Consider the following 17,659-nt stretch of genomic DNA (forward strand, 5'->3'; position numbering starts at 1 on the left):
AGAGATTAGATACTTACATCTCACGTGCACCAAAAATATATTCTAGATGAATGAAAAATCTTAAGAGATGAAATCAACGTAACTAATAGAAATAGTAAACATTTGTCTGATTTTTAGTGTAACCAAGAAGTTTCTAAGCATAAAAATTAAAAAGAAAAAAAACTAAGAGATTTGATGTTTAAAAAAAAGTTTTGTGTCACAAACACTGAATAAAAATGTAAAGGTAAATGGGGAAAATATTTACAATATTTATGACAGAGATAATTTTTTTTTTTTTTTTTTTTTTGAGACGGAGTCTTATTCTGTCGCCCAGGCTGGAGTGCAGTGGTGCGATCTCCGCTTACTGCAAGCCCCACCTCCTGGGTTCACGCCATTCTCCTGCCTCAGCCTCCGGAGTGGCTGGGACTACAGGCACCCGCCACCACGCCCGGCTAATTTTTTGTATTTTTAGTAGAGATGGGGTTTCACCGTGTTAGCCAGGATGGTCTCGATCTCCTGACCTCGTGATCCACCCGCCTCGGCCTCCCAAAGTGCTGGGATTACAGGCGTGAGCCACCGTGCCCGGCCGACAGAGATAATATTTTTACATATGAAAATCTTTTATAATTTATATATGTAAACTTCCCAGCGGAAAAAAAACGGGCCAAGAATACAAACTAGAGCTCCAAAGAAAAAAAATATGGAACATGACATAACAGAGAAAAGTGTTTTAAACATTTTTATTTAAACATAAATGTTTGAAAATGTATCATTAAACAAAATATTTTTAAACCACCAGTTTTAAAAATGCAGACTAAAACAATGAGATACCATGTTTATCAAATTGGCAACAATTTTTTAAATTAGGATATCCAGCCTCAGTGGTAGTGAATAAAATAGAATGCTTACACACTACTGATAGGAGTATTAATGGTACCCTCTAGAAGAGAACTGGGCTTAAAAATTGTTTCAAGACACTAAAAATATTCATTTCTTTCTGAATCATAATTATATAGCTAGGAATTTATCCAAAGGAACTAACTGAATAACTGCACAATGAACAACTAATTGAACAACTGCACTGTACATGTAGTACTATTTACAATAGCCAAGCATTAGAAAGAAACAAAAATCTAAAAAATAGGGGATGGTTAAATAAACTATGGTAATTTCATGCAATGGACTTATAGAAAGCCTTCAAAAATGTTTTTGAAAGAATAGTTAATGTTTTAGGAAGCATATGATATATAGAAATTTTTTAATACAACATAAAAAGCCAAATTTCTTTATAAGACTGGAGGGAAGTTATAGACTTTAACACTGTTTATATTGGGTATAGTGATTATAGTGACATTTTCTTTTTCATAATTTGCTATATTTTGATTATAGTGACATTTTCTTTTTCATAATTTGCTATATTTTTTCATTTGTCTACAATTAACATGGAAACATGGTTTTCAATACTACATATGCATACAATTTTACTGCACCTGCTTAAAACCTTTGGCTCTATCAAGTTCTTTCTCTGATCTGTCGATGAAAAGGTTTAGTTCATTTATTTTGGTCATAAGGGACTGTTTTTCATCACTGTTTTTACTATGTGCCTTCTTGATAAAATAAAGATCATTCTGCAAAAAAGAAAAAAGGTATATAAATGTATGTTTTAAATATTGACAAAAATATTAAATACATGCTGTATTATATATATCTTACATTAAATTATATACTCAGATATTTAAAATAATCCTGTTTTATTATCTCTCTTTCTGCTATGTCTCTAATATAATACACATGGATAGTCACATAGGAACATTTTCATTTTTATCATCAATTGATGTTTTGGATTTAGTATGAGTTCAGTAATTCTAGGCAATACATACTTCCAGTTCAACCTAATGAATCACAGTCATCCCTCAGTATTGTCTGGGGATTGGTTGCAGGACAACTGCACTACCACCACCAAAAGGTATGGATGTTCAAGTCCCTTATATAAAATGGCATAGTATTTGCATATAATCTACACACATCTTCCTGTATACCTTTAATTATCTTTACATTACTTATGTAATAAAATGTAAATGTTATGTAAATAGTTGTTATACTATATCATTTAGGGAATAATGACAAGAAAAAAGTCTACATTTTCAATACAGATGCAATCACCCATTTTTCTGAGTATTTTCAATCCTCAGTTGGATGAATCTGCAGATGTGGAGCTTGTGGATACAGAGGGCTGACTGTGTTAGGAGACAGCTATTTATGAGGAGATGGGAGCATACACCAGTTCATTACATGGTTCACCACTCCCATATTGGAGTTCATTGTTTGATTCTACGCAAGTCCCAGATAGTAAGGATATCAACAGTCTGAGAAACCATAGGGTGCTGGTTAAGAGTACAAGCTCTTAGAATCAGATGGCTTTAATTACGTACTAACCATCTGACCCTAGTACGATGGACTCTTCCTCAGTTTCCTCATCTCTAAATGGAGATGAGGACAGTTTCTACCTTCATGGGTTATTGTGAGGATTAAAGATGTTATTGTCAAAGCATGTGTATAACAGTGCTTGACACATAGAAGTGCCATTTAAATGTCAGCTATTATTAATTACATACATAATCGCATATTGCTAAAGAGAAAAATGTTTGATTAGAACTAATTCCATCATATGCATCAATAGATCATACATATGCAGATACCAGTTTTCCAGTTTTATACCTGTTTAGATCCCTCTTCCTACCCAGAACCCAGAATAAGGTTTGTGCTCTTATTCCCTTCTTGTTTCCTAAATCTGAACTTTCCAGTTCCAAGATCTCTTTCCCTCTCTTCCTCCCTCTATCCGTTCCTCCTCTCCTCTCTTTCTAATTGCCTGCATTTCTCTGAAGTATTGGGACCTAAGATTTCAGCAAGATAGTAAGAAGAGGAATTTTTTGCATAAAAATGTGATTTTATAAAATTAAATTTGATAAAAAGAGCTAAAACAATGTGATTTTCAACCTGAAGAAACTAGTTTCTGTATGTAAAATGAGACGGAGTGGCATGTGAGAGGGCATACAGGATGACTTTACAATCTGTTGCTACTATTGAAAAGAGCAGCTCTTCATAATGACCAAAGGCTAACTAGCTTTAATATAATTTGTTAATTCACTTACATTTCCATTAATTTATGTATCTCTCTGTTAAAACCAGAGTTGGAATAGGCATAAGCACTTGACAATGGTATGATGGAGGGAGCAGTCAGAGTAGTTCAAAGGGGGAAGAATTATAACCATCCCCACACAGCAAAACAGACACAATCCAGGCCAGGGGCAAGAAACAAAGTCATACCTCTAACATTCTATACCATTCTCATATTCTAAATAATCAAAACAATACCACATATTGAGTACCTACAATTGTGCTAAGATATAAATTGCTTCTAGTTCTCCCAAATGTCCTAAAATAATATTAATTTTTCCCCCATTTAATAGACGAGTAAACTAGAGCTCAGAAAAGTTAAAACAGCAGTAGTGGTATAGCCTTGAAATTTAAAAGTAGTTCTATCTGATCCAAAAACAAGTGTTTTTTTCCAGTAAACAAGATAACCATTTTAAAATATTTCATCAGACTACAAACTACTCCAAACCAAAATTTTGTCTTCTTAAGAAGAAAAAAAAAAAGTAATATCTCTCCACCTTTTGCAGCCCTCAAGGAATTTAGGGCAATTCTTTTTATAACCACCAGAGGACACACATCAATAGTCTTTCCAGTGGTAAATAACAATTAGACCCTACTAAGTTCTCACCCCATTCACGTCCACACTCACTCTCTCACTTTTACTCTCTAGTCAAACTTTAACACAGGTTTTATATTACAAGAAACATAATAAAATGCCTAAAGATGAAGACGTTCTAACCTTATTAACAGAATCCTATCATTTCAAATATTATAACTAAGTAAAGATTTGAATAACAACTGCTGACTCATAAAGAGCAGTTTCTTTTTACATGGTGTTTTAAAGACAAAGGGCCATCAAGTTATTTGTTATGGCAGTTAATAAAATAGAAAACTAGAACTTATCAATGTTCTAAACAGTGTACTCTTGAAGAGTATTTAGAAGTCAAATGCAGGAGGGGTCAAATCCTAGCTCTCTGTGTACTAGCAGTATAACCTGGACAAATTACTTACTCTATAAAACAGATAATAGTATCTTCCTCACAAGGCATTTGTAAGGATTATATGAAATAAAATACTAGAGGCATGTCATACAATATTTAGCATATACTAAATGCATCATCAATGGTAACATTACATACTAATAGTACAAAAATAAGAACATTGTTCATACATTTGTTATATATGTGTGTAGAGTGGCAGTCACCCTATCCAAAGTAGTCTTAAGAACATGTTGTCCTAAAACAGAATGACTAGGATATTTGAAATATAAAATGTATTTTGGCTAAGTTACATGAAGCTTCTTGATCTGTGTTTCCAAAAGGCCACATGTAGATTTTTTCTCTTCCAAAGACTTCTTAAGTTCAACAATTTTTGCTTCAAGCGCTTGTTTTTCTTCTGAATTAATTTCTCCCTTTAACCGTGACATTCTCCGTTCCACTTGTTGAATGTGAAAATCCTGTTACAGTTTAAAAAAAAAAAAAGGTATTACAAAGAAAAAAAAAGCATTTCTACAAGTGTAAAAACAAAGTGAATACTTTCTTATGATTTTGGACTAGGCATTATCATGTAATAAAGTCACTTTATTCTTTCAGTAATTCAGGATAAAATCCTTTTCACTCTAAGAGGAACAAAAATAAACTATATCTCAACAATCAAGGTACATGATAGACACAGAAATAATCTTCTGAAAATATGACAAAGTTGGGGGATGTTTATCATACTACCATGATGGAATCTCAGTAAATTCACTGGATTTACATGAATTTGGATTTCTGAGGGCACATTATCTAAGGGATACAAAACAGGTAGTCACTAATTGTTAGCCATGAAAGGTTCAAATATGAACATCTAATTAATTATTCTTAATATTATACTTTAACATCTGTAATTTTTAAAAACTAAGAATATATATTAGATGAGAAAATTAAGATGTAGAGATGGAGAATATTAAGAGATTAACACAAATATATAAATAGAACAAAATAAGGAAAAACTGAAAAAAATGCTTTTACTCTATTAGCATGGGAGTGAGGGTGGTGGTGCATAACTAAGAATCAACATACAGTTTTTCTCGGTTTCAGATATCTCGTGCCTTCTTCTGTTTTACTCTGGATGCAAATGTCTCAGGTTCCTTTAAAACACGGTTCTCCCTCACTAGAGTTCTCTCTCCTCTTGCCTGTTTATTTCAGATTGAGGGGGAAAAAATAGTTTTTAAGGCTCCCTCACCCTACTACTGATCTAACATGATGTCTCACCTTCAGCATCTGTCTGTCCTCCACAAAAGTGCTTATAATCCTTTGTTTTCTTAGAACATGGCGTATCTTGACCATCACAACTGTAATAAATCAATATGGAAAATATTCATAAAAGTAACATCTACCTGACTGTACATAATTTCTTGCTGCTTCAAGGTTTCAAAATCCAGTTTTTGTAACTGATGGTTGAGATGTTTCAGAGAGGAACGAGTTCCTTCAATTTCTGATAAAACAGCTTTTTCTTTCATTGTCTCAGTCTGTAACTCCTGAGCTTTCTTAAACAGCACACCTTTTATGAGGTTCAGTTGAACATCTACTTCCTGATAATGAGAATTACAGTGATTAATGAAATTAAATATATTGAAATGTTGTATTTATATGAACATAATAATTTAGAAACTCAAATAAATTTGAACCCTCCACTATTTTAGCCCTTTAGAAGATAAAGCTCTTCCCACAATTTTAACAAGTCCCCAACATTTCTTATGGTTTATTCTATTCTAGTAGACTAGGGTAGTTTTTATGCCTGTGTCATACACCTTGACCTGTCATCTTAATTTCATCCCATGCTACCCTAGCCTAGCAGTTGGCCATTCTACTGATTTCCTCAAAAAATAAAGTCTACTGGAAATATACAGCCTGTACATTCACAGAGTTTCCTAAAGTCTTGAGGGTGCTATGGGGAAGAAATCACATCACCCAATCTCCCACCTTTCAAGCACTATCCAGTGGTGAGCAGGTAAATGTTTAACCATCATCTTTCCAGGAGATGAGAGGCTAGGGGGAGAATCTGATTTCCATGGTATAAATACTCCCACTATGGCCAATTTCCTGCTACTAACATGATTCCACTAAAGGCAGAGTTGGGAAGAAATTCACAGAAACAGACCATTTTGTGGTATTTCCAACATACAGATAAAACAGACATAAGTAACCTTAAGAGTACAAAATAATAAAATATTTGGAAGTAATGAGTGCTGAGTATGTATTACTTTTTTTGTAAATGCTATTTATTTAACTATGAGTTTATATAATTTCATTTTTAATCATAGCTGTATTTAGGAAAATTTCTAAAAATTTAACTATTGGCTCTTGTAAGCTGGTAGGAGCACTACCAGCACACTACAGGAACTACCTGTCACTCACTCTTTGCCTCCAGTTGGCCTCCACCACGTGCAGCTCTAGGAAATAGAAATGAGTCTCCCATTCCCACAGATACTCTCTCAGGAAGCAAACCTGTCTTGACCTGGAAGCCTCACAACCAATGTGTTCTAGGCTTTAAATTGATCTACCATGCCATGATCAGTTGAAAATTATCATTTTTAAATGCTGAAATAATTTGCCTATGTGATCTTATACCCAAATAAGTATATTTTCCTTTAGCAACCAACAAACCTGAATATGACACAAAACAAGTCTGTGACTGGCACATCGAAATCTTTGCATAAACAAGAAATATAATCTGATATTCAGTGCATTATTTTACATAAACAATTTTCGATGGGTTTAAGATCTTCTCAAAGATTGCCTGGCAGAGTTTTAAAGCCAATGCTTAGTGGTGAATAACACAGTACATCTCCAAAAAAGATAGGGTTGGGATTTTTTCAAACAAACAAAAACCAACAGCAATGAAAAAACCCCCAAGACTATGAACACAGCCCTGCTAAAAAACAATCGGTACACCCTGCTGCTAATATTATTAATTTTTCTAATTTAGCTAGTTCTTCAAAAATGTCTGAAGTTTTTAATTCTCTGTGATGAAAAGGTCTATTTCATATAAATTTCACAGTGTTTACAGGTTTCTGTTACAGGGAATCATGCTCTTAGGAAAAAAACACCAAAACTTTTAAAAAATAATGTGTAATTTGAATATCATTCATGTCAAGATTGCAGCATGATTTTATTACTTAGAAATTTTACAGCACATTGAGGAAGCTGGATCCCATCCAAATACAAATGGAGCCAGATGAGATATAAGCCTTATATTGGGAGATTTTGCCACCATCTTCAACTACCCCTTTTTCAACCCCCCCAAACGAGTAAAAGCAAGAAGTAGAGTCAGGTCACACTTATAGTTCACTTTGAAGTTTTCAAAGAGGAAGTGGTGCACCAGCCTTTTCCAGTTCCTCAAAAATTGGCTTTAATGCCATCAACATGCCAAAAAAGACTGAGGTAGAAGAAGGTGCCAGTAGAATTAGCAAAGTTATAGCATTTCAAAGCCCATTTACCAAAAAATTTTGCCAGATTATAAGGGGTTAAAGAGATAGTAGATGATGAAGAAGTACAAATCAGGAATGTAGATGATGATGGGAATTTGATTACAAAAAAACAGTGATAATCACGTAGAAATCAGTTGTAAAACAAAGCCACTTTTCGAACTATTTATATGTAATATACAAATAGATATATGGATGATGGCAGGGACATAGGTACAGTAGGCTTTGGGAAGGAATGGAATCCAGGGCACAGTGGGGGAGCTACTTTTTTAAAAAGTAGCCAGGCATGGTGGCTCACACCTGTAATCGCAACACTTTGGGAAGCGGAGGAGGGTAGATCACTTGAGGTCAGGAGTTTGAGGCCAGCCTGGCCAACATGGTGAAACCCCATCTCTACTAAAAATACAAAAATTATCCAGGTGTGGTGGCACGCGCCTGTAATCCCAGCTACTCAGAAGGCTGAGGCAGGAGAATCGCTTGAACCTGTGAGGCGGAGGTTGTAGTGAGCTGAGATCATGTCACTGCACTCCAGCCTGGGGGATAGAGCGAGACTCAGTCTCAAAAAAATAAATAAAATAAAATAAAAAATAAATACAAAGACATCAAAGTTAGTAGCTTAAAAAGAGAGGAGGCTGGCCGGTGCAGTGGCTCACGCCTGTAATCCCAGCACTTTGGGAGGCTGAGGCAAGCAGATCGAGACCAGCCTGGCCAACATGGCGAAACCCCATCTCTACTAAAAATACAAAAATTAGCCAGGCGTGGTTGCAGGCACCTGTAATCCCAACTACTCGGGAGGCTGAGGCAGGAGAATCGCTTGAACTTAGGAGGCAGAGGTTGCAGTGAGCCAAGATCTCGCCATTGCACTTTAGCCTGGGCAACAAGAGCCAGACTTCATCACAAAAAAAAAAAAAAAAAGAGAGAGGAGACTGAGAATAACTTAAGAAGCAATGCACGAGAAGAGGTCCAAAACCAGATTATAAATGTGATCATACCAAAAAGCAGAGCTTCTTACAAGATCTCCTCGTCCTCTGATCCTAGGAGTCTAATTAATTCACTGTTGCTAAATTTTCTGTGATTTAAAGAAAAAATAAAACTAAACTTTACCTTCACATCTTTTTCCTCCTCCTTTAGCATATCTTCCAAATTAGTAGCTTTCTCTTCTACAGACATGGTTTTCTCAGTTATCTCCTTTAATTTTGTTTGTATTATCTCATTATGATTTTTAGTTTTTTGTAACCTGAAGAGGGTTTATCACAAAAAGATAGAAAACGTGCCTAAAAAGCATTTCATACAAACAAATAATAGTTTATTCTAATATTTATTTGTATAACTTGAAAGGGTTTTTTGCTGTAAACCTTTTTATTACCACTACATATTTAATAGACCATAAAAATATGGCTTCTGAGTCTTTGTGATGAAAATATGAGTAAAATTTTTTTAAGTTTAATAACGTAGTAGCTGGCCAGGCACGGTGGCTCACGCCTGTAATCCCAGCACTTTGGGAGGCCAAGGCGGGCAGATCACGAAGTCAGGAGATCGAGACCATCCTGGCTAACACGGTGAAACCCCGTCTCTAATAAAAATACAAAAAATTAGCTGGGCCTGCTGGCAGGCACCTGTAGTCCCAGCTACTCAGGAGACTGAGGCAGGAAAATGGTGTGAACCCAGGAGGCAGAGCTTGCAGTGAGCTGAGATCGCGCCACTGCACTCCAGCCTGGGCAACAAAGCAAGACTCCCTCTCAAAAAAATAAAAAAAAAAAAGTAGTAGCTAAAATCTTGCAGTTATTTAAACAACAAATAGTCTTAAGTATTTAATAATTTTCTAGATATAGTAAAAAATAATCATAAACATATTTAAATAGTTTTTTCTTACCTTGCTGTTTCTTCATGAATGTCCTTCTTTATCTTGGAAATATTTTTCCTCAGAGCTTCTAAATCACTGGAAGTTCTATTCACAGTGGCTTTTAAAGAATCCAGCTATTTATTAGTTAACAGACAGAAATTATATATTTACTCTGTATCTTATAACTTATTTCATTTCTGAGTTTTATTCTGCCCACTTTAAGTTCTAACCTACATCACACCCACAAAAGTAGTAGCCATTTTTTTATATTTAATATATAAACAGATTTCCATATTGATCTGATATCAAATTTTAATTGGCTTTGTTGTATAATCCTAGCAAATTATAGAGAACACATATGTGTTGAAAGTAAATACAGAAATGTCTAATATCACTAGACCTGCTCAGAAAGAGCACATCCCCAAAGTCAAGATAAGCTAATATATATGTGCTCATAAGAATCATAAGTTTAACTGGATTTGAAAAATCTCAAAAGATTCTAATACATCAGACTCCTAATAACTACATTTTACTGTTAATCAATAGTAAACTACATTTTACTATTAATCAAAATTATTTAAACAGAAAATCTAAGATACAAATTTTCTTTTTTATTAAGGACCTTTGCAAAAACCCTAAACTCTCCACCAAATACTCTCAGAACAGACAAATTCAGTAAGGTTTCTGGATACAATATCAATATACAAAACCAGTTACATTCTATACACTTACAACAAGCAATCCAAAAAAGAAATCAAGAAAACAATCCCATTTACAATGGCATCAAAAAGAATAAAATACTTAGGAATAAATTTAACCAAGGAAGAAAAAGATCTGTACACTAAAAACTGCAAAACATTGATGAAAGAAATTGTAGAGGACATAAAGATATCCTGTGTTCATGGATTGGAAGAATTAATACTGTTAAAATGGTCATACTATTCAAAGCGATCTACAGATTTGTGAAAGTTGTCAAAATCAAAATGGAGTCACTTGTGTCAAACTCTGACAAAATTGAGCTGGGGAAGGCCATGAAGAGAGAGTTCTCATACACATTTGCCCAATAACAAGAACTATCCCAAGAGACTCTGCCAGAACCACAGCCTTGCATAAAGACCACTGCAACCTTGCACAAAACCCTTCTACAAAGACATCTGCCCAGCAACTGACTGATCAACCTTGGACTGACACTACCCTAATTGATTCCTATAGCCAAGGATTATTATTTTAATACAACTTAGGTAAAGTTACTCATTTTACCTTTAAAAACTTTTGCCTTCCTTTATCTCCCTAGATATGCCTATAATCTGTCATAGCCTGTATATACTGGATTTTCAAATTCCCTGCTCATTCCTAATTAAGCTCAATATTTTTAGAGGGCCTCTCTGTTATTTAGGTTGACAGATTCAATACAATATCAAAATTCCAATGTCATTCTTCACCGAAACAGAAAAACAATTCTAAAATTCATATGGAACTATAAAAGATCCCAAATAGCTCAAGTAATCTTAAGCAGAAAGAACAAAGCTGGAGGCAACTTACTTTTTTATTTAAAATTGTATTACAAAGCTAAACTAATCAAAACAAAATGGTGCAGTCATCCATTGGCATCCACAGGGGATTGGTTCCAGGATCCCTCGCAGATACCAAAATCTACAGATGTGTAGGTCCCTTATATAAAATGACATGTATTTGCATATAACCTATGTACAGCCTCCTGTATACTTTAAATAATCTCTTGATTATTTTTAACACCTAATACAATGTAAATGCTATGTAAATAATTTTCATATTTTTAAAATTTGTATCCCTTTTTATTGTTATATTATTTTTTATTGGGTTTCTTTTCTGAATATTTTTTATCAATTGTTGGTTGAATCTACACATGCAGAATCCATGGATAAGGAAGGCTGACTGTACTGGCAAAAAAAAAAAAAACCAGACACACAGAAAAATGGAACAGAATAGAGAACCCAGAAATAAACCCATGCATATATGATCAACTAATTTTCAGTAAAGGTGTCAAGAATACACAATGGGGAAAGGACAGTCTCTTCAATCAATGATGTTAAGAAAACTGGATAGCCACACACAAAAAAAAAAAAAAAAAAGACAGAGAGAAATTGGCTTTTCTCTGGTACCATATACAAAAGTTAATTCAAAATGAATTAAAGACTTAAATATAAGACCTGACACTGTAAAACTTCTCAAAGAAAACATAGGAGAAAAGCTCCTTGACATTGGTATCTGTAATGATTTTTTGAATTTGACACCAAAATTACAGGCAACAAAAGCAAAAATAAACAAGCAGGACTACATCAAACTAAAAACTTTCTTTAAGGAAAAGGAACCACCAACAAAATGAAAAGGTAACCTACAGAATGGAAGAAAATATTTGCAAACCATTTACCTGTGATGTGAATGACACACCGTGGTGCTTAATCAGGGGTTTAATCAGAGTATCCCAAAAGTTCCACAAACAAAGAGACATTAAAAAAAAAAAAAAGAAGAAAAAGAAAAAAAAAAAACTAGAAGCAGTTTCTTCATCACAGGAAAAGCTTTGTGCTTATTTTATATTTTATAGTGAATTGTCGTGAACATACAAGCCAGTCTTTTTTGAGTTGACATACCTCACCCTTCAGCTGAATTCTACTAGTTTCATGGTCCTGATATGCCGTTCTATATTTTAAAAGTTTACGATCAGCCACAGAAATTCTTTTCTCAAACTCTGTGTTATTCCCAATCTCACTTTCCAAAAACTTGATCTTTTCTTTAACCAAATTTTCTTTTTCTCTCGTTTCCTGCTTTATCCTTGCTAATTCCTAGGATTAAAACAAATATGTTTACTTAAATATATGTTTAAACTGACAAAACTAAAAGGAATTTAGTTTCTATTTTTCTATTATTACATTTAGTACTTATTTTACCAAAACTTCTTAGAAGACATTTTAAAATACTTTTATATTAATAAAAACAAAATATTAGTATGCTACATATTAATGTCTATAAATTCATATTGTTAAATGTCTCTGTTTTCTTTCATATATCTGGAATTTTGCTAAACAGATGAGAAAAATGGTTATGCTTTTATATATGAAAGGTAAAACCTACAAATGTAACAGTGTTGAATATTTTTCACATGGAAAACGGGGTTTCAATGAAGTTTTCCAAATATTTTACAGACCGGTTTTTTTTTCGTGTTTTGAAAATAGCATTTTAGTTATTGGTTTCAATAGGAATGTCTTCACTCAGGCCTTTCACTGGTCGTAGAGACAATAATAAATAGAATACACAAAACACTGTAACTGAAATGTCGACAAAGTACCATGGGAACAAAGAGATGATGAATTCTTTCCAAGAGGAGTCATTAGTCGACATTATACTTTCCTGGCTTTCCAGGATAGGGAAGAAAAAAAAAAAGAAAAAGAAAACGTAAAAGAAGAAAAAAGACGTGCCCAAGAGGCAACATTTGAGTCAGGCTTACAAACATGAATGGGGTTGCATAAATACTCTAATGTAGTTGAAGTGTAGGATGGGAAGGCAGGGGTGCAAAAGGAATATATTAAGAAGGGTTGGGGTCCAGATGAAAGAGATAAAGCTGGAAAGGTAGGGTTTAGGGCCAAATTGTGAAAAAATTCAAATGTCATGTTAAAGATCAACTTTTAAGCAAAGTAAAACAAAAAGATTTCAAAGCTGGGAAATAAAAAGATTAGATGATGTTTTTACAAGCGATGCTGATGGCAATAAGTTGGATGAATTAGAAAAAAAATTACCCTAATGTGTATTACTTGCATGTATTCCAAAATGAGGTCCTTCCAAACAACTAATCACAGGAGATTGGGGGAGGAGGTATGTGTTCTGAAATCAACAGGTTTTAGAAATGCTGCATGTATACATATTAGCATATTAAATGGCTACACATCTGAGATATAACATATTTTAAAAAGGAAATTTTAAAGTTGTTTAATTTTCAAGTTGTTTAATCCAATTTTTAAGTTTTTCAAATATTTACTGTGTTCATTCACTCAAAAGACATGTCAAAACTTCCTAAGTTTAAATATTTCAGAATATGAATCCAGAGTTTCTTGCCTTATGATTTTTTCTACCACTTAATCAGATGCTTTAATTCTACTTCAACATCATACTTAATAGTGCTATGCATCATAAAATTTTCATATAGGTAATACTAAGTAATATTTTAAAACTTCTACACTGTAATAAAAGCATAGTAGAAAAATATTTTTCCACTTCTACACATTGTTTCTTTTAAGAATACAATTTCAGGATTTTATGACCAGACCCCTGACAAGAAAACGCTGAGAAGGCAGGAATGAACTGTTTTGCAGGAAGAGGAACAAAGGAGTATAATATCAGTTAGGAGATAAAATATTCCACCCTCCAATATGCTACCGTCAGAGGCATTTGAACCGCAGCAACTCCATCTTGAAGAGGAGCAGCGTAACATAAGGCTGCGACCTACGGGGCTGTATTCCCAGACAGGCAATCTAAGTCACAGGATGAGACAGGAGGTTGGCTCAAGATACAGGTCATAAAGAACTTGCTGATTAAAAAGGTTGCAGTAAAGAAACCAGCTAAAACCCCCCCTGACCAAGATGGAAAAGAGAGTGACCTCTGGTCATTTTCACTACTTATTATATGCTAATTATGATGCATTAGTCTGCTAAAAGACACTCCCACCAGCACCATGGCAGTTTTCAAATGCCCTAGCAATGTCAGGGAGTTACCCTATATGGTCTAAAAGGGGGAGGCATGAATAATCTACCCCTTGTTTAGCATATAATCAAGAAATAACCATAAAAATGGGCAACCACCAGCCCTCAGGGCTGCTTTGCCTATGGAATAGCCATTCCTTTATTCCTTTGCTTTCTTAATAAAGCTGCTTTCACTTTTACTCTGTGGATTTGCCTCAGATTCTTTCTTGCATGAGATCCAAGAACACTCTTTCAGGGTCTGGATCAGGACCCCTTTCTGGTAACAGTATGAAAATAATAAAACCATAGAAATCAGAAATCCTATAGATAAGGGGTTTTTTCAAAATGTGTTGTTTTGTTTTATTCTCAGAGAGCAGTTGTCAAACAGTTAGAAGCATCCTGCTGCCTAACGGAACCACCTCTTAGCACCCTCCTTAGTCTCTGACAGCACAATCAGGAGATGTCAACATGTAAGTAAGGAACCACTATGAATGTGACCAGGGAGCTACTAGTTGTGTATTCCGCCAAATCAGCTGACTGAGTTACTTTAGCCATGGGGTTGTATGAGAAAACTGATTGTGGATCCGTAATCTTGGATCTCGCACATGACTGACAGAGAGGAAGCAGTCATGACTTGAGAAAAGAATTTTTATCTGAGAATTTTACATTATCAAGCCCAGAAAGGCATTAAAATCAGACAGAAATAACATCCCACTGCACCCCTTTTATTAGCTGTGTACTCATGTCTTGATACAGCTTGCTATTGCCACAAGCAGCTATAAATTAACCTAATAATGCCTCAGCAGATACTATAACCCACACCCTGCAGCTTAACAATGTATAGCCAATCAATAGCTGATGTTATTTCAATGTAAATTCTTGATAAACAACTCAGGAACTCGCTCTTTTTTTCCCCCTTTAAAAATCAACTTGTAACTGCTGCTAATTGGAGTGTATATTCAGGGCAACTTGAATCTATACTCCCAGGTTCCCAGGAATCAATCCTCAAGCTTGGCCAAAAGAAACTCTGCTTCCATTAATTTTGCTTCAGCTTCTTCCTTGTAAGTCAACAGCTTAATGTTTGAAAGCAATGAGAAGTTAAGAAATATTAATAGCAGGCCAGGTGCGGTGGCTCATGCCTGTAATCCCAGCACTTTGGGAGGCGGGTGGATTGCCTCCGGTCAGGAGTTCGAGACCAGCCTGGCCAACATGATGAAACCCTGTCTCTACTAAAAAAAAATACAAAAATTAGCTGGGCGTGGTGGCGGGAGCCTGTAATCCCAGCTACTTGGGAGGATGAGGCAGGAGAATTGCTTGAATCCGGGAGGCAGAGATTGCAGTGAGCTGAGATCACGGCATTGCACTCCAGCCTGGGCCACAAGAGTGAAACTCAGTTTCAAAAAAAAAAAAAAAAAAAAAAAAAAAGGTAGTATCAGCATTAATTAAGAGAACCTCCTTAAAAAAAAAAAAAAGAATTAAGAGAACCTCTGCCAGGCGCGGTGGCTCATGTCTGTAATCCCAGCACTTTGGGAGGCTGAGGCAGGTGGATCACGAGGTCAGGAGATCGAGACCATCCTGGCTAACACACAGTGAAACCCCGTCTCTACTAAAAATCCAAAAAAATTAGCCAGGCATGGTGGCGGGCACCTGTAGTCCCAGCTACTCGGAGGCTGAGGCAGGAGAATGGCGTGAACCCGGGAGGTGGAGCTTGCAGTGAGCAGAGATCAGGTCACTGCACTCCAGCCTTGGTGACAGAGCAAGACTCCGTCTCAAAAAAAAAAAAAAAAAAAAAAAGAGAATTAAGAGAACCTCATAGTTAAGACTGGTTCTCCTTTGTCCCTCCTAGGGAGGTATAACCAGTTTTGTTGATAAAATGTTGGTTACTTATAGAAATTGAAAATATAACAACCAAAAGTAAACCACACCCAGATACCAGAATTTAAACTCCCAGTAGCCTGAGCTGCTTGCCAAATGCCTTTCCATGGAGTAGATAGAATTTAACCCATCTTCTCACCTGACTCCGAATTCCTTCTCTTTCTCAAATCTTCCCACATTTATTCCCCATTATTTCATTCCTTAATGATTTTCCAAAAACATTCTCCTAAATTACCTCTGAAAATAACAAGAGATAACACTTGGTCTGTGTTATCAGTGCAGTATTCCCCACTTCCAAGCCTCTTTGTCATTATTGGTGTCTCAGCTTCAAAAGTGAAACTTTACTGCAGTCTAGGTTTCTTTTCTGACTCCTTGTCCCTTGGCTGTTCATGGAGGTTCATTTCCCTACTGTAACTTATTGCCAAATAGCATACACATTAAATCCAAGGGACCTTGGACAGCCATGTGTAAGTCAGGGCATTGGTTTTATTGCCAGAACAGTATCTACTGACTCTCTCTTGTTCCGCAATTCTGAGATGACAGGATCCAGTGTTTGGAGTTATAATACTACACTCAAATAATCTTCATCACATTTCCAAATGGATATAGAGTCAGCTTTCAAAAATATTTACCAAAACTACTGAATATTGCTACAAAAGTGACTTTCAAATAACAATGTGATTTACATTTGGAATAATGAGTTAAATACAAAAGAGACAAATACAGCTGAACATTACAAGGACCAAACAACTACTTTACCAAAGCACAGTTATCTATGTCTCCATCCCTCTTCTGCATCTGTTCTATTGTGTTCTCCCATTGTTTAATGAGTTCTTGTCTTTCATTATGAATCTTACGAAAATCTTGTGCTGCTTTATCCAATTCTAACTGTCAAACAGAGAGCAAAGAATATTTCTGTGAATTTAAGTGGTTTTGCAAACATCACCTTGAAAATTAAGAAATAAAAATCTTCCTTAAACTAACCTGTGCGCTTATAGTCTCTGTAAGTTCGTTGTCAAGTATCTTTCTTTTCTGATTACATTCCAAAGTTAGTCTTTCTAATTGCAGAGTCAGTGCCTATGATGTAATTATATACAGATACTTATAATTCTCATTCTATTAATTTAAATGTTATTAGTGTATCTAACATTAAATAGTATTACACTATATATATACATTTATTTTATATCTAAAACTGTGAAATAATAAATATCTTTATCTTTTAACCCCAAAAAGCTAATCTAATGTGTTTGCATATAGCTGCATAAAAACTCAATTGTTTCTAAAATGACTTTTAATATTTTTAAAGTAAATTAGAAAAAAGATTAAGTTATAATTTCCTATTTGAAAGTTTTAAAATAATGCATTGGTATTAAATCTATTAGAAAATAGCATGTTTTATAATACTAGCTTTATTAGTATCACCAGATATAAGTAGATTTTAAGTGATTTTTATAACATAATCAATAGCACTACAGTCTCAAATCAGCAAAAACTACATGTAATATTCAAACTACATTTTAGGCAAAATAGCTAAAATATATTAAAATGGTTCTAGTGGAAAACTTTCTCTTCTGAAATGCTTTTGAGCATCCTTATAAATCAGGATATTCTTAACCCGCG

The 17,659-nt window shown here is 34.8% G+C and overlaps 1 protein-coding gene across 2 annotated transcripts in view; it reads right to left on the bottom strand.

The window, feature by feature from the left end:
* Positions 1-17,659, bottom strand: part of CCDC39 (coiled-coil domain 39 molecular ruler complex subunit) — a 247,000-nt gene that overhangs the window by 29,023 nt on the left and 200,318 nt on the right. For both annotated transcript variants that reach the window (XM_063704408.1, XM_063704409.1), the window contains 8 exons: positions 17,021-17,113; positions 16,796-16,924; positions 12,080-12,271; positions 9,480-9,583; positions 8,711-8,843; positions 5,516-5,710; positions 4,427-4,591; positions 1,470-1,607 (listed from right to left, as the gene is read on the bottom strand). In XM_063704408.1, coding sequence (XP_063560478.1) covers positions 1,470-1,607; positions 4,427-4,591; positions 5,516-5,710; positions 8,711-8,843; positions 9,480-9,583; positions 12,080-12,271; positions 16,796-16,924; positions 17,021-17,113 — 1,149 coding nt within the window. The remainder of the gene's footprint in view (positions 1-1,469; positions 1,608-4,426; positions 4,592-5,515; positions 5,711-8,710; positions 8,844-9,479; positions 9,584-12,079; positions 12,272-16,795; positions 16,925-17,020; positions 17,114-17,659) is intronic.

This window comes from Gorilla gorilla, chromosome 2 (assembly GCF_029281585.2).
Source record: "Gorilla gorilla gorilla isolate KB3781 chromosome 2, NHGRI_mGorGor1-v2.1_pri, whole genome shotgun sequence".
Classification (NCBI taxonomy): domain Eukaryota; kingdom Metazoa; phylum Chordata; class Mammalia; order Primates; family Hominidae; genus Gorilla; species Gorilla gorilla.